Source organism: Suricata suricatta, chromosome 2, assembly GCF_006229205.1.
Source record: "Suricata suricatta isolate VVHF042 chromosome 2, meerkat_22Aug2017_6uvM2_HiC, whole genome shotgun sequence".
Lineage (NCBI taxonomy): Eukaryota > Metazoa > Chordata > Mammalia > Carnivora > Herpestidae > Suricata > Suricata suricatta.
This window is the reverse complement of record NC_043701.1, coordinates 154,655,860-154,681,034: the sequence shown is the minus strand read 5'-3', so window position 1 is coordinate 154,681,034 and position 25,175 is coordinate 154,655,860. Positions and strand designations below refer to the sequence as shown.

At 38.3% G+C, this 25,175-nt stretch overlaps 2 protein-coding genes across 2 annotated transcripts in view; both read right to left on the bottom strand.

The window, feature by feature from the left end:
- The window catches only part of TBC1D12 (TBC1 domain family member 12), a 69,996-nt gene that overhangs the window by 34,016 nt on the left and 10,805 nt on the right, over positions 1–25,175 (bottom strand). Inside the window, exon 2 of the mRNA XM_029932251.1 lies at positions 6,902–7,017. The gene's annotated coding sequence lies outside the window, so the exon portion shown is untranslated. The remainder of the gene's footprint in view (positions 1–6,901; positions 7,018–25,175) is intronic.
- On the bottom strand, positions 24,152–25,076 carry LOC115285715 (F-actin-capping protein subunit alpha-1-like). The gene is given in 2 exon segments (XM_029932250.1): positions 24,152–24,825; positions 24,828–25,076. Coding segments are annotated over 2 exon segments (849 nt in total). The 3' UTR covers positions 24,152–24,225.

Below are 25,175 nucleotides of genomic sequence, written 5' to 3'. Positions count from 1 at the left end.
GGACCATCACAAACCTCACCTGACTCTAACTACTTTCAAAATCCGTTGAGTTCAGTCCTTACACTAGATTAATGAACCTTATGATTTCCGGAGGCCTGGGTGGCTCAGTCAGTTAAGCATCCGACTCTTGGTTTTGGCTCAGGTTGTGACCTCGCAGTTTGTAAGTTTGAGCCTTGCAATGGGCTCCGCACTGACAGTGGAGAGCCTGCTTGGGATTCTCTCGCTCTCTGCCCCTCCTCTGCTTGTGTTCTCTCTCAAAATAAACTTTCAAACAAAAATGAAAAAGAAAAAACTTTATGATTTCTAGTATTGCCTACCCTTAAATCTTACAAATTGAAGTTGTCCAAAGCTGCTTCCCACCCAGATCCTAGCCAACTGTTAAGCCCAAACTCAGCCTTCAGACTCTCTCATGTCCTTTTATAAACTATCCTATCTCTCTGGATATAGTTTAGTACCACAAAAGAATGGATTTCATGGTTTCTAAATTTCAAATGCTATTACTATAAAAAGAAAAGAAAAAGTTTATTTGTGAAGAAAATGAGACCACAGAAAAAAGACAAAGAAGCCAAATATAAATCTAGTTTTCTAGTAAACAGTCATCCTGAACTCAGTAACACCATTTTCTCGTTTGCTCCTCCAGCCCAGATTGTAAGTGCTTTTCTGCAGCTGTTAATCTTTCGACCTCATATCCCCTTCTTTTGCTTTTCTACCTCTTCGAACAACCTTAATAATAAATTAAGAGTAATAAATTCCTCTATTTAAGTCCTTCTGTTTGAAATTACTGTACTGGTGTCTGTTTTTCCTGATTGGACTCTGAACTTTTAAGATAACAGAAAATTATTTGATTGACTTACCTTTAGAAACTTTTATTTTACCAGGATATAAACAGCTTAATTCAGATTTCATTTCCAGATCTTGAACTACAAAACTCTTAAGATTTCACACCAGTTACTACTATTTTCCACCAAAAGGGCTTGATCATTCCCTTTTGTTAGAATGCTGCCCACTGCTCTAGGTATGAATCTTAATGCTTTTTGCATTTTCATTCTTTCTTGTTTCTTTTCCATAAGTCTCAGTAAAAGACTAGTCTAGATTTAAGGGCACAACTTGCAGGATCTGGTGTTCTATTTATTGAGAAACTGGAATTGATAGATCTAAATAGATCTCTCCTCTGCACAACCTTACAGTCCCTCCACATGGCTTACACCAGTATTAACACTTACTGCAATGACAGAAATGTTCTTTTGTGCTGTTAAAAGGCGGTAGCCACTAGCCACGTGCAGCTACCGAGCACCTGAAATGTGACTAGTGTGCCTGAGGGAATTAATTTTAAATTTTACTTAACTTGAATTAAATTTAAATTTAGATAGCCAAATGTGGCTAGTTGTTACCATAATGAAGATTCCAAGTCTAGACTCTAGAAAAAGAAGGAACAATAACTTGCTATCCAGGTCATTTATGTAAGGGAATGAAACTAAACTTCAATAAGCACAAAGATCACAAATTTTGAGTAAACACTGAACTATGTGTCAAAACCATGGTTATAAAGGCCTAATTAAGAGAGTACAGTCCTTTATATGCATTACTGTTTGACAATTCACACCTTTGTTTCTCCAAATAGCTCCCCAAACTATGCTGACCTAGTCCTGAAAGAAGATTTTGAGAAGCAGCTAACAGCTTTATTTGTGCCAGTCGTAAACACTTCAGTCTTAGCGTGAAATGATTTGCAGGAAGGAGTTAAACACTGTTCAGGAAACAGAACTTTTCGGACAGTCCTATGTCAGGTTTTTCTATTGTGATTTTTTTTTTAAATGAGTACTTATAGATGTACTCTAACACATAATAGTAAATAATTAATAATTGGCTTTTTAATTATTACAAGTCTTGGTATCCCCTTCTTCAAATCATCATAAATGCAAAAACCTTGTTACATAGTAGAGTACAAATTCAATGGTCCCAAGGTGAATAGTCCATATGGTAAACGTCCTACCAATTTCTGATATTTTGAGGAAGATCAGAATTTTCAGTACCCTAAGCTAGACAGTGAATAAATTAAACACAAAAACAAATACACAGACTTGTTTTTGTTTTTTCTTAAAAAAAAAATCACTAATTTTGCAGTCATTTGCCTGGAGAACTAAATTAAAAAATAGGATTCTTCAGTCTTGAAAATCAAAGGCTGAATAAATAAAATCAACCAGGAAATACTAAGCACCTCATTCACTACTCTTAGTCACTCGAAGAAAAAGATACAGTTGACTACTGTCTCTTAGAAAAATGTCAATTAGTTATGTGGTCAAGAGAAGAAACCATTAATGAACATCTACGATACTTAAGTGTATCATGCTAAAATATATGTTATGAACATTTGCTGCTTTTCAAAAGTATCATTTAAAAACCTATACTTTTTAAAAATGTTTTTAATGTTTATTTATTTTTGAGAGAGACAGGACTAGCTCCACGCAGACAACAGAGAGCCCTATGGGGGTTCAAACTCAAGAACTGTAAGATCATGAACTGAGTTGAAGTCAGATACTTAACTGAGACACTCAGGCGCCCCTATTCTTTACTTTTTGCCACCTTTAACTTGCATCTTTAAGGATTTCTCCACTTGGCTTGGTACTGTGTGTATAGTAACTCAGCAAAGACGCCAGAAGAGACAGAGGAGGTAGCTCTATCCATTGGTGGCTTTAAAAAAGTCCCATAAGCATCAGTGATTTAAAACATAGAGGCTCTTATCACCACAGCTTGTATGGACACTCTTACCTTCCTGTCCAAGACTGGCTTTATCGTGAGGTAGATTAAAGTAGGACTAGGTAGAGAGAAAGTTAACAAAAGGACAAAATTACAGAAAATCCTCTATTTGAAATCTTCTGAGGATGTCAGATGATTAAATGCTACAGCTGCTTCATACATAAAGAAGTTGCAACCATAAAAACCTATGCAGTCAATGATTCTGGATGTTTCTGCAAAATTACAGAGGCTAAGAAAGGAAAAGTGGCACCAATTCATAAATTCCCCTTGTAAGGGCAAACTCCTCCTCTCCTCCTATTATCACTGTGACCTATGAAAGAGGAAGTTTCTAACATCAATTTCATGCTAAGGAAAAACTTCTATCCTTCTCTCCAACCCCTGCAGATGCCACCTAATAGATAAAGCAGTGGTATTAAGAGAACTTGGCTGCATCCCAGAACAGAACAAAACTACAGATTACACAAGTCTGCTCCAAATTCTCAGCTTGTGAAGGCAAGGCTGAACTGGGCCAAATCTGCTGGGGAAATATTCTGATGGAGATAAAGTAGGAAGTGTCACTTATTACAAAGCCTGCACCCATGCATTCTCATGGAGTTTTATATTCAATAAAGTGAAAGTTTTCATTCTCACTGGTTCTCTAGATCTATTCATCAATTGCTGAAGTAGAAAGAGGGATGAGTGATGAGGTACTCCCATATTCTAACACCGTGGAAAGCTTTTGTTTATTGGTTTCAAATTATATAAATGTTAATTCATATAAATCAGTTCACCCAAAAAGGTGAATTTTAGAAAGGTGAGCAAAATTTTTAATTAAATCATAGCACTTCAGGGGCGCCTGGGTGGTTCAGTTGAGCATCCGACTTCGCCTCGGGTCATGATCTCATGGTTTGTGGGTTCAAGCCCTGAACTGGGCTCTGTGCTGATAGCTCAGAGCTGGAGCCTACTTCGGATTCTGTGTGTGTGTGTGTGTGTGTGTGCGTGTATCTGTGTGTGTGTGTGTCTGTCTGTCTCTCTTTTTGCCGGTCCCCTGCTCATGCTCTCTCTAAAATAAATAAACATTAAAAAAAATTTTTTCAACAAAAAAAATCACAGCATCTCAGAGCTGAGTGGAATAGTAGCTATCAAGTTGAATCTCTGTATTAGAGATGAAGAAACTCACACAAATAGCATTAGAAGCTGTAATGTTTATAATTAATATATTAATGTCAGATAGTGGAGTGAAAAAAGTAATTTCTTTCAGTTGTTTAAACATTTTTGGTACATGGAAATCTTCTTATAAATTTATTTTGTCTGGTGTACTACTTCAAGTTTTAATTTCATGGAAATGTATATATAAGTTATAAGAAAAATTTAATATACTGAAATCACTGAAGGTTGAAGCCAAAGACTTGACTGAATGGAAAAGATAAAACCTAGAGGCTTCTGGTGGCTCAGGTGGTTAAGTATCTGACTCAATCTTGGCTCAAGTCATGATCTCATGGTTCATGAGTTTGAGCCCTGCATTGGGCTCTGCCATCAGCTTGGGATTCTGTCTCTCCCTCTCTCTGCCTCTCCCTCACTTGTACTCTCTCTCTAGTTCTCAAAATAAATAAATAAACTTACAAAAAAAAAAAAGATAAATCCTAGTCCTTAAAGGATTAGGTAGGTGAGAAGTGGAAATAAGATATTTGCATCCCAAGTAAGGTCAATACATGAGCAAAGGCATGAAGGCAGAACTTAAAGAAATAGGTTTGGCTTTAAAGTGTAGTGTAAAGAAAAATACATCCCAAACACTAGAACAGAACTTTTCACATAGTATTTTTTATGAACTTCTGGGAAGAAATGAACAGTCCTGGTAAAGGGCTTAATCCTTTTTGGAAGAATTCTAACAAGTTTAAGAAAACCTCCGAATGCAGTTCTCTGCCTGCTCAGTGTCAGGAGTCTGAAGATCTTTAGCCGGGTTTTCTTTTCTTGCTTATCTAACCACTCTTCGAATTGGCCTGCTTCACTCTCCTCCCTGTGCCAGGTTGAAACAAAACCTTGACAACATGTTCTGATACCTGAATTTCTGAAAACCTTTTTAAATTTTTTTTAAAGTTTAGTTATTTGAGAGAGAGAGAGAGAGAGGGAGGGAGAGAGGGAGGGAGAGAGGGAGGAAGGGAGAGGGAGAGAGAATGAGAGAGTGTGCATGCATGGGGGAGAGGCAGAGATAGGGAGAAAGAGAAAATTCCAAGCAGGCTCCACACTGTCAGCACAGAGCCCGACACAAACTTGAACTCACAAACTTTGAGATCATGACCTAAGCTGAAATCTAGAGTTTGACGCTTAACCGACTGAGCCACCCAGGCAACCCTTAATTTTTTTTTCCTTAATTTTTTTAAAGTAGGCTTGACCTCATGACCCTAAGATCAAGAGTGGGAGCTCTCTTACTGAGCCAGTCAGGTGCCCCTAAAAGGCTTTTTTTTTTTTTTTAACTAATGGAAAAACAAATATGAACATATTCAGCAAATCTTAAAAAGGAGTGTCATGATCACAATTCTTTTGTATGAAGGAATGCAACAAGAATAAAAATATTAATATACTCATGTCCCACCTTTCTTCTCTCACAATGTCTAAAAAATATTCAATTCAACCTCTGCCTGTTTGGCTCCAGATTCTTTTATTATGCTCCCCATAATAATGAGTGGATAAAGGTTCTAACCAGGAAAATGATAGGACAGGGTAGGAATTTTTTACACTGGAAGGAAAGAGAAGTCTAGAAGAAGAAAAAGAGTAGATCCAGAGAGCCCAAGGGGGAAGGGAATTAAGAACCAAGGGGTCTTGATTTAGGGAAGGTGTGTTTTGTATGATAACAAATCAGAAACAATATTTTAAAGGAAAGTACCTTTGTGGAAGGCTGAGATGGGAAGGGCAGAAAAAGGGAAGAAAATAATTTAAATTGGTTTTGTTGGGTATTTATATTCTTTGAGGAGCCTGGGTGGCTCAGTCAGTTGAACGTCTCAGTTTGGATCAGGTCAGGATCTCATTGCTCGTTAGTTTGACCCCTGCATGGAGCCCACTCCTATCGGTGCAGAGCCTACTTTGGACCTTCTATCCCCTTTTCTCTGCCTTTTCCCCATGTGAGCTTTTTCTCAAAAATAAATAAATCTTAAAAAAAAAAAAAATCTCAAGCAAGCTCCACACTGTCAGCCCAAAGCTCGATGACAGGGTCGATCCCGTGAACCGCGAGATCATGACCTGAGCTGAAATCAAGAGTTAGAACCTTAACCCACTAGGCCACTCAGGCACCTCAAGAATATACTCTTTTTTTTTTTAATGTTTTTATTTATTTTTGAGAGAGAGAGAGAGAGACAGCATGAGCAGGGGAGGGTCAGAGAGAATGGGAAACGCAGGATCTGACGACAGGCTCTAGGCTTTCAGCTGTCAGCACAGAGCCTGATGTGGGGCTCAAACCCACGAACCGTGAGATCATGACCTGAGCCGAAGCCAGACGCTTAACCAACTGAGCCACCCAGGCGCCCCCAAGAATATATTCTTAATAACAGTAAACCAACTAGTTGACAGTCAATAGTAATTATTTCAAGCTCCAAATTTCAAAATTTGTCCAAAAGGCACAAATACATCTTAAATACATTAAATACCAAGAAAGGAAAACTAATTGCCTTATCTTGTTAAGATAAGGCAGAGAACTGAAATACGAATAGATATAAAAAGCCAAGATTTTATGTTTCATTCATTGGCTCAGAGATACTTCTAGAAAATATGTATAATGGGGCGCCTGGGTGACTCAGTTGGTTAAGAGTCAGACTTCAGCTCAGGTCATGATCTCACGGTTCATGGGTCTGGGCCCTGCATCGGGCTCTGTGCTGACAGCTCGAGCCTGGAGCCTGCTTCAGATTGTGTTTCTCTCTCTCTCTGCCCTCCCCTACTCATACTCTAGTCACTCTCTGTCTCTTAAAAATAAACCTTTAAAAAAAATGTATAAAGTTTGCACATCAATAATATATTCATCCCTATTAGTTTTAGGATACATGACTGAGATCTTAAAATTTTTCTTAATGCCATTTCTGTATCTAATTTCTTAATACATTTTGTGTGAAATAGTAAGCCGAATTAAATTGCAGTTTAAAATATAAACAATGTGCCTGATGAACACCACAACACTTACGATGGCCGATCTTCAAGAATCAGGGCAGTGGTAGAAAGTGGCTCAAATTCAAAATTCTTACGTCTTGAAGACTGAAGTGGTGGTTTACAGGTCCTCCCTGTTCGTGCTTCGTACTCCTAGAAGAGATAAAACATACTTTATACAGAGTTGTTTCCAATTTTCAGTCTGTATTATTAAATTGTATCATTAAGAATATTATACTATAGAAAAAGATATATTCAATCCATACATTAATTTGGTAAAAATATCAGGCAAACAAAAAAACCCCCATCTTTTGCCCCCAGGAGGAATATAAATCATGAATTTATATTACATCTAAAGCATCAAAGTATGATGAGAGAGGGGGAGATACAAATGCACTGTGTTAAAGAGGGAACCTGTAGACAGATACTCCTGACTGTCTTCTATGGTATCAGCTTCCCAAGTCCAGCTCTGAATAATCTACAATCAGATAAACCTACTTTCTAAACCTTCAGATAATCCTATTGTAATGCCTTGAAGATCTATGTCAAGAGTAACACTGAATCTGTAACCAAATACTGGTTTTCAATTTCGACCTACTTTGAATCTAAATACTGTAAATTTAAACAGCAATTTACCACCCTATTTTATCTAAAAATTTGACAAAAGATTGTCAAATACATGATTAAAATTAAGAAACTATTATTACAGTATTTCTCTAATTTATCTGAACAGATAATCCTATCATTCAAAAAATTAAATTAATTTGACATAATATGTTCTTGGTGGACACCTTCATATTTCTACAGTTGAGCATTTTTTCATAAATGTTCACAGATTTATACTGAAATTATTTCTAGAAATTTAACAAAGGTCAATAATTACAGGCTTATAATTTCTAGAACCCACATTTCCCCCTTTCTAAAAATAATAAAATTAATAAAATTAATTGACCTAGATTTGATCATCTTCAGATAATACAATTTTAATGAAATTCTCAAAGACTACACATAACTTCATGAGTATATCTGTAAGTCTTTACTGGCAGCTACAGAAAACATTAATTTAAATGAAGAAAATTAAATGCACTTGAAGTGATCAAGTGTTTCACTTATTGTGTGTTTTCCTACTATGCTCTATAATTCTTTTTATATTATGTTTTCCAACTTCTCTTTTCCCCTACTGAATCAAACAGTTGTAAAATAATAAACTGATTTTTCTATCCTTCTTAAAAATGTGATGATCTTGTTGAAACAATCTTCTAATGTGAGGTTTTTTTTTAAATTTATGTTGTCTTAATAATTTTCTATAAACTCCAGTTTACTTTATGGTTACTGCCAGCATTTATAAAGGTTTATATTATTATTTTATAATTCTTTAGTTCTCCATCTCCCCTTCCATCTAATAAATCTATGCTCCGTTAATCTGAGAGCTCCTCTGGATCATTACACTGGATTTTTAGAGACTTCTTTCTCAAGTTATTTAGGACTCTGTATGCTCATTTTTATTAACTTCCATCCCAAGAACTGTACAGCTTTTCAGAGTCAGAAGGTCACTTATTTTTCTTTTTCATAAATTTTCTTTCCCAGCATCTAGGATATATATGTAATTATGATCAGTATTTCTTTTATTTTAAATGTTTCCTTAAATTTTTTTAGGGGCATCTGGGTGGCTCAGTCAAGCATCAGACTTTGGCTCAAGTCACCACTCATGGGTTTGAGCCTGCGTGACACTCTGTGCCGACAGCTCAGAGCCTAGAACCTACCAGATTCTGTGTCTCCCTCTCTCTTCGCCCCCACCCCACTCATGCTCGCTCGCTCTCTCTCTCTCTCTCTCTCTCTCTCTCAAAAGTAAATAAACATGAAAAAGGTTTTTTTTAAGTTGATTTTTTTATATTGAGAGAGAGAACATGCATGAGCAAGGGAGGGGCAGAGAGAGAGGGAGAGAGAGAAAGAATCCCAAGAGGTCTCTGTGCTGCCAGTGCAGAGTCCAACTCGGCGCTGGAACTCACACACAAACTGTGAGATCATGACGTGAGCTGAAATCAAGAGTCAGATGTTTAACAGACAACCACCCAGTTGCCCCATAATCAATGTTTCTTTTCTTTGTTAGAAACTCAAATGTTAACAAATCCCCCTTTCTGGTAATGTTGTTCTTATTAAAAATCATAAATGGTAGACAGATATGAGATTTCTTTAATCATTTAAACGGCACTCTGTTTTCCTACGATGTGACCTGTTCTCCTTGCCAGACAGAATACAATGAATATTACCCAATAAAGTATTTCCCAAATAAATGCCAAAGTACAGACAGCAAAATAACACTTCTAAATCAATATATTAATAACAATATTTACAGACAAAATGTACCATGCTCTGCTTTAAATATTTAACACCTTTGATCCTTGAAACAAACCTGTGAAGCACCTAACTCAAAACAGAGAAAACTAAGGCACAAAGATATACAGACTTGCTTAAGGTCATAAAAGGAAGACAGTGTAGCTCCAGAGCCTGGCCTTTTAACAATGTATTACCTTATTATGTTAACAGTCAAGTTGATGTTGCTAACAATTTAAAAGAATTAGATAAAATCATTCAGTGAAAGAATAATGGGGATTTTTTTTAATGGGTAGATCAAGCTGACAATATATCACCGATTCAACTAAACATCACAAGTAAAGATCCCAGTTAGTGTTTCCTATTACGATGCAATGTGAAATATTCTTGTCAAAAGAAAAATCAAAGTTAAATATGATTAAGCCTCTAGAATTGTGCTCTCCAATATGGCAGTCAAAAGAATCAACAATTGGGTTGCCTGGGTGGCTCAGTTGGTTGAACATCTGACTTCAGCTCAGGTCATATCTCATGGTTTGTGGGTTCCAGTCCCACAATGGGCTCACTGCTGTCAGCAAGGAGCCCGCTTCGAATCCCCTGTCCTCGCCCCTCCTAATGAATGCCTCTCCCCTGCTTTCTCTCTCCAATAAATTTAAAATTAAAAAAAAAGTGATAACCAATGATGTCACATATGCTTAAATATACACAGAAAAACATCAAAGGACCTGAACTATTAGGAGGTTCTCCTATGGAGGACTGGACTAGGAATAAAGGGGATTTGTTTTACTTTGACATACTCAGTATTACCTGAATTTTCTTACAAGAAGAAATAAAGTTCTTTGTAATGAGAAGATCACTTACAGGTATGGTAGATAATTGACAAAGATCTTACTAAAGAGTTAGAATCACAACTGGGACAAAAATAAAGGGTATTAATTCCATAGGCAGAAAGGACTGAAAAGAACAAGTTGGAGGGGTGGGGTGGCGAAGCAAAGGCCTGGATCAGGGAAACACATTAATTTCACTGAATATGAAAAAGGATGGAAAATAAGGCTGGAAACACAAAGGCTAAATTATGGTATTTTCCATTGATATAAATGTTTGGAATTCATGAACAAAATGGAGAGCCACTGAAAGTCTGGATAAAGCCTATCTTCTGTTGTATTTTTTTAAAGGAGGCTCTATGGCCAACGTGGGGCCTGAACCCAGAGCCCCGAGATCAAGAGCTCTATGTGTTCTGAAAATGAGCCGTTGGGACCTCACCAAGATAAAAAGCTTCTGCACGGCAAAGGAATCAATCAAGAAAACTAATAGACAACGGACAGAATGGGAAAAGATAGCTGCAAATGGCATATCAGATAAAGGGCTAGTATCCAAAATCTATAAGGGACTCACCAAACTCCACACCCCAAAAACAAATAATACAGTGAAGAAATGAGCAGAAGACATGAAAGACACTGCTCCAAAGAGGACATCCAGATGGCCTACAGACACATGAAATGATGCTCAGCATCACTCATCATCAGGGAAACACAAATCAAAACCACACTGAGATACCACCTCACACCAGTCAGAGTGGCTAAAATGAACAAATCAAAAGACTATAGATGCTGGCAAAGACGTTAAGAAACGGGCACCCTCCTACACAGTTGGTGGTAATGCAAACTGGTGCAGCTGCTCTGGAAAACATTGTGGAGGTTCCTCAAAAAATTAACAATAGAACTCTCCTTTGACCCAGAAATAGCACTGCTAGGAATTTACCCATGGGATACAGAAGTGCTGATGCATAGGGGCACATGTTCCCCAATGTTCACAGCGGCACTTTCAACAATAGCCAAATCATGGAAAGAGCCTAAATGCCTATCAACTGACAAATGGATCAAGAAGATGTGGTTTATATATACAATGGAGTACTACATGACAGAAAGAATGAAATCTGGCCATTTGTAGCAATGTGGATGGAACTCGAGGGTGTTATGCTAAGTGAAATAAGTCAGGCAGAGAAAGATACCATATGTTTTTACTCATATGTGGAGCAGGAGAAACCTAACAGAGGACCATGGGGGAGTGGAGGGGGGAAATAGTTAAGGAGAGGGAGGGAAGCAAACCATAAGGGACCCTTAAATACTGAGAACAAACTGAGGATTGATGGGGGTGGGGGTGAGGGGGAAAGGGGTGATGGGCATGGAGGAGGGCACTTGTTGGGATGAGCACTGGGTGTTATATGGAAACCAGCTTGACAATAAACTATAAAAGAAAAAAAAAGAGTTGCATGCTCTACTGACTGAAGCAGACAGGTGCCCCTAAAACCTAGCTTTGATGAAAGTAATCTTTTATTAAAAATTAACTAAAGGGGCACCTGGGTGGCTCAGTCAGTTCAGCGTCTGACTTCAGCTCAGGTCATGATCTCACGTTTGTGGGTTCGAGCCCCAAGTCGGGCTCTGGGCTGACAGCTCAGAGCCTGGAGCCTGCTTCAGATTCTGTGTCTCCCTCTCTCTCTGTCCCTCCCACGCTCACTCTCTGCCTCTCTGTCTCAAAATAAAATAAAGACAAAAAAAATTAACTAAATAAGTACACACCTAATATAAAAGGAGACACAAAAAGAGGCGCCTAAATATCATTTATGCATCTACCTTGCAAATGAGCTTTATACACAGTTGTCATTCAAGAATTTTCCACAAGAAAGTTTTATTTCTTGCATTTCCCAACAGAGATCCTTAGCATAAAACTGTTTTAAGTTTCTAGAGGGTTATGAACAAAAAAAGCTTAAAACACAGTATCAATCCAGCCCTAAATGAAAACAGCATATATACATACATATATATGTGTGTGTGTGTGTGTGTGTGTGTGTGTATCTAAATGACTCAAATATTAATTTGAGGTCAATTAAAGATGCTACTCTAATGTGATTAAAGTTACAAGTTATATTAGAAATAATAAATTAACCATCAGTACTTTCAAAATTGATCACATGATGATATCCATTAGTTGTCTTTTTTTAAATCACATGTAACAAAAACCAAACTCAAACAGGTATAGGTGAATTTATCAGATCACAGGACTGAATATTCCTTACACTTAGCTAACTTTGGTCTTTGACAGGAGGTTCACAGCCTTAGTCTAAGACTCCACTGCTCTGTCAATCTCTCAGCCACGGCCTCCTCTGAGTGTGGGTTTCATTGGGAGGCTGGCTTGCTGTTCAGAGAAATGATTATAGCAATGCCAGTTGTCACATCCTTATAATGTAACTTTCAAAGATTCTCCCGCTGCTCTTCTAGTAATCTCTCACAAAAGAGAAGAACTTTCTACAAGTTCTCAGTAACTGTCTCCCTCCACAAGCATCATAGTGACCTGAGAAATAAGCTTCATCAATGAGTCCATCACCGCCTGTAGCTGAGGGAGATCACATGACTCTTAAGTAACTCTTGAGTTTAGGGCAGTAGGCAGATCACAGTGCTCACATTATGGGAAAAGTAGTTGAAACACCTAAGACTTCACTTACAAATAGGATCAAATAATATGCCATGGGTGGGATTCACTTTAATTCCATGTGTATCATGTCAATAAAAATCCCCCATATGTTTCTTCAAGAGAAGTTTAATAATGAGATGAACACTGGTAATTTTATAGGATATAAGGGAACTTTACAATATTAACAAACAACTGGAAATCTCATAGTCCAAGGAAATCAGTAAATAATGCTAGCTACAGTACATCCACTGTCTAAAATACTGTTAAGATTCTGCCTCATTTTATGTCAAAAAAGATCAGTTTTAACTGTCCTATTTTATGAGCAGTTGCCAAATGTAAGACAAGAACCTTTAACATATGCAGTGTATTTCTATGGGATGTTGTAATGAAGCCTACTTATTACTTCTATCATTTAACTTATTCTTTGTTTTTCACTCAAAAAATCCTTTCCTATGAAATATGTTTACTTTAATTGCAGTAACTAGAATAGTAGGTGAACCAATGCTGAGGGCAGGCAGGCACGTATTTGTAGAATATTGTGCAACTATAAAAAATTTGCATCAGATAAGCAATAAATTCTAAGTTTGATCAAAAGAGGGTATGCAATTGTTGTCATTTCCATGAATGTAAAGTAAAAACACAATTCCAAAGGAAGGAGATACTCTATACATATAAAAAGAAAAGATGTTTTTCACCAAAATAATCTCTCAGAAAACAGGTAGTATATTTGCTAATAAACATCTCTCATATTATGGGTGCTTTCTCTTTACTAATTTTGAACAGCAAAGTACAATTTGGAAAAGACACATTATTCTGTAATTATCTCAATCAGTGCTAATTTGGAAGGTCATTTGTTGATTGGCGAGTTTTGTTGTTTGCTTAATTAGAGCAGGAGAAGACGATGTAAAGCAAGGGTTCCCAGGTGTACAACCATCCACCTCCCAGCTATCATAAAAAGCCTTTAAACATAACCTTAAAAAGCAACGTACTAATAGACTTTGTTGTAGAGACGATAATTTTATACCTATTGCACAAATGAAAGAAAAAACATAATGCATTTGGAAATTTATGGTTTGAGACACAATTTCACATAAGAAGATAATACATAGAATCAAAAAGTACTGTATCTTCTACAACTTGAACAAGAGTGAAAATAATGTGCTCTGGGTTAAGAGACCCCAAAACTGGTTGCAGTGATGCTAAACATATTGATATCAAAGATGTATGCAACAGATATGAATAAAAAAGCACTATTTCAAGTTTATTTGAGAGAGAGTGTGTGCATGTAGGGGTACGGGCAGAAAGAGCGAGAGAGAGCAAATCTGCGCTGACGGTAAGGAGTGCAGGGCTCAATCTCACAACCAGGAGCTCATGACCTGAGCCAAAACCAAAAGTCAGAAAGTTAATCAACTGAGCCACCAGGTAATTCCAAAGCACTATTTCTTAATACATTATTTCATATACTATGTGATTTGAATATGCAATTAGAAATTTAAATAAGCATTTTTATTTACATTTATATTCCTAAAAATTATACATACATACCAACACACATGTTGGCCAATTCTTCAGAAACATAGGGTAGATTCCCCCTTGGTGGACTGGGTAATTCATACCAACTTTCTTGGTGAAAACAACCTTTGTGATGATCCCTGACAAAGGGGAAACAAGGCAAGCCTAATGATCACCCCATTGTGCATGAGGCTATTCTGGACATCAGTTCAGAAAGGGAAAATTCAAACGAAAACTGACTGTTAGTTTAGAACAGCTGAGGGAGGCCAAAATTTGTGTGCCAGAGTAGCAGAAAAGAAAACACTCCACTGAGAAAGAACTCTAGGAATCTGTATAGGAGTCCTGTTAAGTCTTCAGCTGAATACTAAGCTATACACGTGTAAGGCCAAACACAAGTCTGGGCAAAAAACTATTGGGAAAGGACAATTACCTGGGAACAGTAAGTAAATTAGTCCCCCAGAGCTCATTCAGGGATGATAAGGATTCATATTCCTACCAACCACAATGTAAAGTCATCACCGAATACACAGGACATTCACAAGAGACCTAAATATTCAGATCCATCTGAAACTATACAAGTCAGAAGAGAATGGAAAACTCTTTAAAATGCTGAAAGAAAAAAAATAATAAAACAATGGGGAGAAACCCTGTTGACTTAGAATTCTATACAAAGAGAAAATATCTTTCAAAAATGAAAGCATAGCATAGGGTGCCCAGCTGGCTCAGTTGGTAGAGCATGCAACTCTTGATCTTGGTGTTCTGAGTTTGAGCACCACACTGGGCACAGAGTTTACTTTAAGAGAGGGAGAGAGAGAGAGGGAGAGAGGAAGGGAGAGAGGAAGAGAGGGAGGGAGGGAAGAAGGTAGGGAAGGAGAGAGTGAGAAGGGGAGGGAGAGAGGGAGAGAGAAGAGAGGAAGGGAGAAGGGAGGAGAGGGTGGAGAGGGAGGGAAGGAGAGAGGGAGGGAGAGTCAGGAGGACCAATCAAATACTGACAGGGTTGGAACTTTCAGCCCCACTCCCTGAGATCTGGAGAGGGGAGAGGTGCTGGAGGTTGAGTCAATCACTAATGATCAATCCATTATGCCTACATAATGAAGACTCCCCCCAAACCCTAACAAACTGCTCAGAATGCTTCTGAGTTAGTGCACCTTATGGGCATGTTGGAAGGTGATGCACCTGGAAGGTCATGGACGCTCTGTGCCCTTTCCATATACCTTGCTCTACGAAACTCTTTCATCTGATTATTCATGAGTTGTATCCCTTTATAATAAGCTGGCAATCTAGTAAGCAAATTGTTTTCCTGAGTTCTATGAGTCATTCTAGCAAATTATTAAACCCAAGGAAAGAATCCTGAGAGTCTGTAATTTATAGTTGTTTGGTCAGAAGTATTAGAAGCCTGAACTTACAAGGGGCTTCAGAAGAGATAGGCAGTTGGGGTGCCTGGGTGGCTCAGTCAGTTAAGCATCTGACTTCAGCTCAGGTCATGATCTCATAGTTCATGAGTTTCAGCCTCATGTCAGGCTTTGTGCTGACAGCTCAGAGCTTGGAGCCTGCTTTGGATTCTGTGTCTCCTTCTCTCTCCCTCCCACCCCCTTTCATGCTCTCTGTCTCACTCTCAAAAATAAACACTAAAAATTTTTTTAAAAAGGGGCTCCTGGGTAGCTGAGTCAGTTGAGCATCTGGCTTTGGTTCAGGTCATGATCTCAGCACTGGACAGATGGGGCCCAGCATTGGTCTCTGTGCTGACAGAAAAAAAAAAAAAAAAAAAGAATTGGGAACCAGTCTTGTAGGGCTGTGCTGACAGAAAAAAAAAAAAAGAAGAATTGGGAACCAGTCTTGTAGGGCTGAGTTCTTAACCTGTGGAATCTGACCCTGACTCCAGGTAAATAGTGTCAGAACTGAACTGAATTGTAGGACACCTAGCCGGCATCCGAGAATTGGTAAGAATAGGGTAAAACCCTACACAACTGGTGTCAGAAATATTGAGGGTAGAAAAGAAATAGTAGAGTTTTTCTTGTAAGCAATACCTGACCTACTCAAAAGTGTCAAGGGCATAGAAAGAAGGAAAGATTGAGAAACTGTCAAAGGGCAAAAAGACACAGAAACATGATAGCAAAATAATATGTGGTATTCTGGATTGGATACTGAAATAGTAAACAAAACAAAACAAAACAAAACAAAAAACTGGTGAAATTCAAAAGTCTGGAGTTTAGTTAACAGCAGTGTACCAATGTTAATTTCTTAATTTTGGCAAAAGTGCAGAATAATGCAAGTAATGTTAGCATTAATGAAAAATAAATGAATATACAGGAATTCTTTGTATTTTTGTCTCAACCTTCTATAAACCTGAAGCTATTCCAACATAAAGTTTATTAAAACAAAAAAATTAAGTGAGCTAGTGATTTGAAGGAAAGTAATTGAAAGTAATTATTGCCAACAATAAAAGTCAACCTTTCAGGTGAAATTGAAATTCTGCAAAACCTGTATATGCCACCATCTATTTGACAGTTTCCAATAAAATTTTTGGATGAAACCAGTGATGGTATTACTCTAATTCTAAAAACTGTATAATAAAATGTTACAACACTGAAATGATCTGCAATATGGTACACCAATATCTTCCAAAAGATCAATGTGTGATTATTACAAAACCACATACAGGTAAAAACATACATTCAAAGTGTAAGAAGAGATCAATGGATTTTAATATAACAGAGTTATAAAGTTTCAGGTTCCACACTATAACTCACCTTTAAGAAACTACCACTTGATGAGTTTGAATGTACCAAAGAATACCTAAAACTATCTGAAAAGGCTATTAAAATGCTCCTCCTTTTACAGTTTGTTAAAAAGAAAACAAAAGGCACAAATGGAGTCACTTAGGCCACGCAGAGGCTTGACCTAACCTAAGTGCAGTTTCAAGCTGCCCCAGAAACCTAGTCTAAATTGGTCAGAGAGGAATTTTCTGGTCAGCACCAAGGAGGTAATCTGTCACATGGGCACTCACCATCCCCCTAAATGAGGAAGAAGGAATCCGCATGATAAGACCTCTTAAGGGGTCTTCCCTAAATTCCTTAGGCAAACAAGCCTAAAACAATCCTATCTTTTCTTTTGCTAATAACTCTTGACCCATTCTCCTTCCCATATAAAACCTCCATTTTTAAACAACTCCTCAGAGCTCCCCTTTACTTGCTGAATGGGATGCTACTCAATTCGTAAATCACTTAAATGAAGCCAATTAGATTGGCTTTTTTTTAAACACTGCCTCAGTATCTGTTGGAGGCCAAATTTCTTCACACATGTAATCTAAAATATCATACAGCAAGAAATTCACAGCAAGAGTAGATATGATAATCCAGCCTTCTTTTATTAAACCAAACTTCATGGGGCGCCTGGGTGGCTCAGTTGGTAAGCATACAACTTTGGTTCAGGTCATGATCTCACGGTTCATGGGTTCGAGCTCCGCATAGGGCTCTGTGCTGACAACTAGCTCAGAGCCTGGAGCCTGTCTTCAGATTCTGTGTCTCCCTCTCTCTCTGACCTTTCCCTGCTCATGCTGTCTCTCTCTTTCTCTCTCAAAAATAATAAATAAATAAATAAAATTAAACCAAACTTCAAAGAGATGTGAAAAAAAACAAAACAACGCCACTCTTTCCACTAGTTTTTAACATATTTGTAAAATGAAATTAACATAAATGTTACTTATAATACCATGTAATGACTTTATCATTACTTTAAATGAATAAATACTTCAACATTTCAGTTTTAATTTTGGGCATAGTAAGAACTGATAATCACCTGAAGCAAAAAGTTTTTGAGGTCCTTAATAACTACAAATCCAAAGGAGTTGTGAAGTTGAAGCATCTGAGAACTGTCAAGTCAACCACTGGAAATCTAAAACAAAGGTATATGTAATAAGCTCATCTTGGAAAGAAAATGGAGTACTATAAATACTCACTGAATCCAAAACAAAGCAGGAAAAAAGAAACAAAGAAACAAAGCCCAGATGGGACAACTTGAAAAGAAATAGCGAAGTGGCAAATTTAAAGACGAGCCCCCTCAGTAACAACATTTAATGACGCTCATTTACAAAAAGCACACCTTATCACTCGGAATCCAAAAGCTTTAAATACACGTCATATACGAAACCCACTTTAAACACAAAGATCAATAAAAAGGAAAAGCATAGAAAAACAAGTATCATGCAAATGAAAAGTAAGCTGCAGTGGCAAAGTCAGACAAAAATTTAATATGTTTATTCATCAAGAAGACAAAAACAAAGCTTCAAAACCATGGAGCACAAGGAGAAACAGAAAGGGATATTGTGATGGAAAATTTTATTACTTCTAGCTCAGTAATTCATAGAATGAACAGAAAGTCAGCAAAATTATACAGGACTCAAACAACACACTCTTCTAACATGACCTAACTGACGTTTATAGAGCAGTCCCCAACATCTGCAGAATGCACAATCTTTCCAAGTGCACAAGGAATATTCACTAAGACAAGCTATGTCTGGGGCATAAAACAAATTGGAAAGGACTGCATCATGTATATTTTATGACCATAATGGAACTAAATTGAAAACCATTTACAGAAACTTTTCTGGCAAATTCTGAAATATTTCCAAATTAAACCAACATACTTCTAAATAATCATTAGTAAAAGAAGTAACCATAAAAAAGAGAAAACATTTTAAACGGAATGAAAAATGAAAATACTTGTGGAACATGGCTAAAGCATGGCTAGAGGGAAAGTTATAGCTTAATATACTTATATTAAAAGGATGAAAGCTCTAAAAATCAATGACCCACCTTAAAAAACTAGAAAAAGAGAATAAACTAAAGAGCAAAGAAGTAAACAATGAACAACAGAAATAAATGAAAAAAACAGAAAGAAGTTGTTAAAATCAGTGAGCTAAAGGTATTTATTTTTTTATTTTAGAGAGAGCATGCATGAGCAGGGAGCAGGGAAGAAGGGCAGAGAGAGAGAGGAATCTGAAGCAGGCTCCACACTCCGTGTGCAACCCAATGAGGGGCTTGACCCTGAAATGCCCAGAACTCGGGAGACCCCCCAAAAAATGAACCACCAGAGTCCAGAGTCAAAGCCAAACAGCAAAGATCGTTTATTTCAGGTCGAACCCGGACCTCTGCTCACTCCCAGTTGGTACAGCGGAGAGAGAGAGAGAGCCAGAGCCCCGTGCAGGTGGCTCACGTCCTTTTTATAGGCCGGCCCAAACAAGTCAGGGGCGTTCCATGGTCACAGCACTTACATTGGCCAAGATCTACGTCCAGACATTCTGCATTCCCTGATTGGATCCCGCCACAGTTTGAACATCCAGTATTCCCCGCCCCAATGTCGAGCCACATGGCTGAGCCCACACTACACACAGCGCCCCAAGCATCTGTACAGAAGCAGAACAAGCGGAGCAGGTTAAGTTTCGGTTTGCCTAGGTCTAATTTTTAAGTTCCCCACAACTCTTAGGTTCCTCAACCCCATTACCCTGAGATCTTGACCTGAGCTGAAATCAGGAGTCAACACTTGGAGGGCCTTGGTGGCTCAGTCAGTTAAGTGTCTGACTTTGGCTCAGGTCATGATCTTATAGTTCGTGAGTTCCAGCCCTGCAACGGGCTCGTGCTTACAGCTTAGAGCCTGGACCCTGCTTTGGATTCTGTGTCTCCTCTCCCTCTGCCTCTCCCCAACTCACGCTCTCTCTCAAAAATAAATAAATGTCTTAAAAAAAAAATTTTTTTAAGTCAACACAACCGAGACACCCAGGTGCCTTTTTACTAATTTCTTAAAATAAATAACTATATTTTAAGCCCCTCTCTCTGTCCTCCCTTGCTCATGCTCTCTCCCTTGCTCTCAAAATAAATAAATATACATTTTTAACAAAATCAGTGCAACTGGAGCACCTGGGTGGCTCTGTCAGTTAAGCATCCAACTGTTGGTTTCAGCATAGGTCATGATCTAAGTGAGTTTGAGCCCCACATCAAGCTCCGCGTTGGCAGTGTGGAGCCTGCTTGAGATTCTCTCTGTCCTGATCTCTCTGTCTCTCCCCAACTTGCACTGTCTCTGTCTCAAAATAATGAAACTTAAAAAAAATCCATGCAGCTGATAAACTTCTGGTAAAACTGGTCAAGAAGAAAGAGAAGACATAAACTATGAAAATCAGAAATGTAAGAGAGATAGTCTCTATTCATATTCATATTACATATTCAGTAGACATTGAAAGGGTAAGAGAATATAATATGAACAATTTTATTCCAACAAATCCAACAAAGATGAAATGTAAAAATCTCTTGAAAGACATGCTACCACAGACTCAAAAAGAAAAATATCATGGCCCTATATCAATTAAAATTTATACACACACACATACACATTAAGTTTATTTATTTTGAGAAAGAGTGCACATGCGTGCATGAGCAGCAGAGGGGCAGAGAGAGAGAGGGAGAGAGAATCCCAATAAGCTCTGTCAGCACAAAGCCTGCCCCAAACGGGACTCCTTCTCATGAACTGTGAGATCATGACATGAGCTGAAATCAAGAGTTGGTCACTTAACCAACGGAGTCACTCAGGTGCCCCTATAAACTGCATTTTAAAATTTATTCAACAACAAACAATAAACCTTCATGTTTGGTTTATGTCAGCGGTTCTCAACTAGGGTCAACTTTGGCCCCCAGCAAACAACTGGCAACATTTAGAAACACTTCTGTTTGCCATCACTTGGGGTGGAGTGTGGCTACTGTCATCCAGTGGTGAGAGGCCTGGAAGGCTGGTAAATCTCCTATATTGCAGAGGAAAGTCCCCACGACAATTACAAGGCCTAAGGAAACAACCTCCTTCACCTCGGCTGCAGCAATTTCTTACTCAACACATCTCCAAAGGTAAGGGAAGCAAGAGCAAAAATGAACTATTGGGACCTCATCAAGATAAAAAGCTTCTGCACGGCAAAGGAAACAATCAACAAAACTAATAGACAATGGACAGAATGGGAAAAGATAGCTGCAAAGACATATCAGATAAATGGCTAGTATCCAAAATCTATAAGGAACTCACCAAACTCCACACCCCAAAAACAAATAATACAGTGAAGAAATGAGCAGAAGACATGAAAGACACTGCTCCAAAGAGGACATCCAGATGGCCTACAGATACATGAAATGATGCTCAGCATCACTCATCATCAGGGAAATACAAATCAAAACCACACTGAGATACCACCTCATGCTGGTCGGAGTGGCTAAAATGAACAAATCAGGAGACTATAAATGCTGGCGAGGATGTGGAGAAATGGGCACCCTCCTACACAGTTGATGGGACTGTAAACTGATGCAGCCACTCTGGAAAACAGTATGGAGGTTCCTCAGAAAACTATCCATAGAACTCCCCTATGACCCAGCAATAGCACTGCTAGGAATTTACCCATGGGATACAGGAGTGCTGATGCATAGGGGCACATGTACCCCAATGTTCACAGCAGCACTTTCAACAACAGCCAAATCATGGAAACAGCCTAAATGTCCATCAACTGATAAATGAACCAAGAAGATGTAGTTTAGGGGCACCTAAGTAGCTCAGTCAGTTAAGGTCGACTTCAGCTCAGATCATGATCTTGCAGTTTGTGAGTTTGAGCCCCGCCTCGGGCTCTGTGCTGACAGCTTGGAGCCTGAAGCCTGCTTTGGATTCTGTGGCTCCCCCTCTCTCTGCCCTTCCCATGATCATGCTCTTTCTCTGTCTCTCAATAATATATAAACATTAAAAATTAAAAAAATAAATAAAGAAGATGTAGTTTATACATACAATGGAATACTACACGGTAATGAGAAAGAATGAAATCTGGCCATTTGTAGCAACATGGATTGAACTGGAGGATGTTGTGCTAAGTGAAATAAATCAGGCAGAGAAAGATACCATATGTTTCATTCATATGTGGAACAGGAGAAAATTAACAGCAGACCTTGGGTAAGGGGAGGGGGGAAATAGTTAAGGAGAGGGAGGGAGGCAAACCATAAGGGACTCAAATACTGAGAACAAACTGAGGTTTGATGGGAGGTGGGGGAGAGGGGAAAACAGGTGATGGGCATGGAGGAGGGTACTTGCTGGGATGAGCACTGGGTGTTATATGGAAACCAACTTGAGAATAAACAATCAATCAATCAATAAAATGATTACAAGGCCTAAAATGTCAGTACCACTAAGGTTGAGAAACTTTGCCTTTGATAATTTCACTGGCAAATTTTATCAAACATTTAAGGAAGAAATTAATACCAGTTCTACAGAAATTCTTTCAGAATGGGGGGGGGGAATCATTTTTTTTTAAAGAACAAAACAGGTATATTTCTTTTTTAATGTTTTTTGGGGTTTTTTTTGTTTTGTTTTGTTTTGTTTTGTTTTGGATACAGAGAGAGACAGAGCATGAGAAGGGGAGGGGTAGAGAGACAAGGAGACACAGAATCGGAAGCAGGCTCCAGGCTCTGAGCTAGCTGTCAGCACAGAGCCCGATGTGGGGCTTGAACCCACGAACGTGAGATCTGACCTGAGCCAAAGTCGGAGGCTTACCTGACTGAGCCACCCAGGCGCCCCAAAACAGGTATATTTCTATTGGACTAAATGAAACAGAGGATAGTGTGGTATGAATGGATAGTATAAATGACACATAATGTAAATATATCTTATTTGAAATAAACAAAAATGCTTACACAGCTCAACAGGTCACTTGGAAACAAATGTGCTTGACTGCATTACTGAACAAAAACAAAGCTGAAGCACACACACCCTTCTTTGTTGACATGTATTTGGATAGGTAGGAAGACACTACTTGGTTTTTTAAAAACTGACCTTCCCTTAAAGCCTAGTCATAGAAGTGTAAACAATGTAAATGAATCCACAATTCCAGCTGTCATGTCCTATCTATGTCACCTGTGTATTTCAAGATCCCACATATACCTGCCAATATACCTGGGAAGGGTTGCTGTATCACCGTTACACTTAAGTTCTTGGCAGGCGGGACTGAGGAAAAGTAATTTGGAACAAGTTTTACATCCCATTTAGAGCAAATTACTAGTATTTCCTTAAATAACAGGTCACAATAGAAAGATACTTCCTGGAAGGTATCCTCTTCACTTTGGTTCATTTTTTTGTTATTTGTGATTTACATAGTTGTTTGAATCATCTGCTTATAGTACAATCCTGTCACAAAGTATTAAAGCACAAGATACTATTATTCCTTCAACATCTGCATTTTTCAAGTTTTATACTCTACTACATCCCTAGTATGTCAGCAGTTCTTGAATAATAAAAAACAGTAATAAATGGGTAAAACTCTTCTAAAAATGCAGATATCTACAACTATAATGGTACTAGATGGGAAGGAGACAATGAAGGAAGAGAAAAAAGCAAACACGTTCATGTGCAGGGAATGTGGTTCAAGTCTTCGGATTTAAAAACAACTTCTCCAGAGAAGCTGGCTATAATGGAATTTCCAGAAAACTTCCTTTGCCCCAACAAAAGCCCAATCCAAACTTTTGAAAACTACAGTTATGAGATGCTATGAAGGATGATCACAGCAGTCAGAGGGAAAAGGATGAATGTGTCTTCCACTCAGCTAGTTTGTAGCATAGCCTCTTTAGCTGCTGGTGGATCAGTAAAAAATCACTGAAGAACCAGAAGTGCTTTGAAGGATAGGGGTAGAAAAGTACTGAGCATGTTACTTGTCTGTATCAATAATAGGGCTTCATGGCTAGGAAATCTTTCTAAATAGTAAAATGACTCCAGGATAGATCTCTCTCTCCATCATTAAATGTGGCAGAATTAAGAAAAAAAAATGTACAAGGAGATATAGTGAAAACAGAAAATTACAAGGCAGAGAACACAAAAGAATCAAGATGATGCTATGGTTCAACAGTATTCCATGAGGCTAGAAAACCTGTTAACTTGAAAGCCCTAGCGAAGTATCACTCTTGTTTATAAATCACTTATTTATCATATGACCGCATGTTGAATCCTTTCTTTCCACATAATGAAGAATCCTACATTCAGCCTTTAAGCATTCTGCATTTCTTTGCCAATCTCGTAGCTGAGTATCTTGTTCCAGTCGATTTTGGTGCGGGTAACCGGAAGCTGCCGGCACAAGGCCTTGAATGTGGTGTCCGACATTGTTTGATAGTTCTCACTAATTGCTGTCTGATATTCATTTTCTGCATGCTCTATGATTTTAATAAATTCGTTGGCATTTGAAACAGTTACTGAATCCTGTACATCTTTATGACTAACCAACTGAACATTGCCATCTTCATAATAGTGAACCTGAATCTTAAGTACTCCAACCACCTGGGCTGTAGGTGGTGTGGTGGTGAACTTCCACTCTGATCTCCAACGACCATTCCAGAAGTTTTTAGGCTGAAACTGGTGGCTTTCAATACATGCAATAATGGCCTGTTGCCCATCTATAGTTTTAGGATAAAAAGTACAGAAGCTGTTGGAATAATGATCTTTCCCATAGCCCCTTAGAGCACTGTCACACGATCCTCTCCAAGACTTCAGCCCTCCATCTATGTCCTCTGGCTGGAATTCACTTGCTTCTTTCCATAAATGATCAAACGTAAAGGAAATTTTGTTTCTTGGATCTAAAAACCTGCTATTATACCCAGGTCACTGTGTTCAGTAATTAAGACCTGATCTTCATGTCCTTCTATCTTCACAGGTGTGAACTGATCCATGTTATACTCGGCAAATGAATGCGCAGCCCCTTCCCTGAGAAGACTGTCATTATTAAGTAGTAGCCGGACATCACTGAACACTTCATTAAATCCCCCTGGGGGTGCACGAGTGATGAATTTAGCAGCTCTGCTTACCGTCTCCTCATCTGACACCTGATCCTCGAAGTCAGCCATCTTGGGCTGCTCTGGGAAAATCATTCTTAATGCATTCAATGATGGCCAAGCATCATCCCCAAACCAAAATCAAAGATATTAAAAGAAAATTACAGGGGC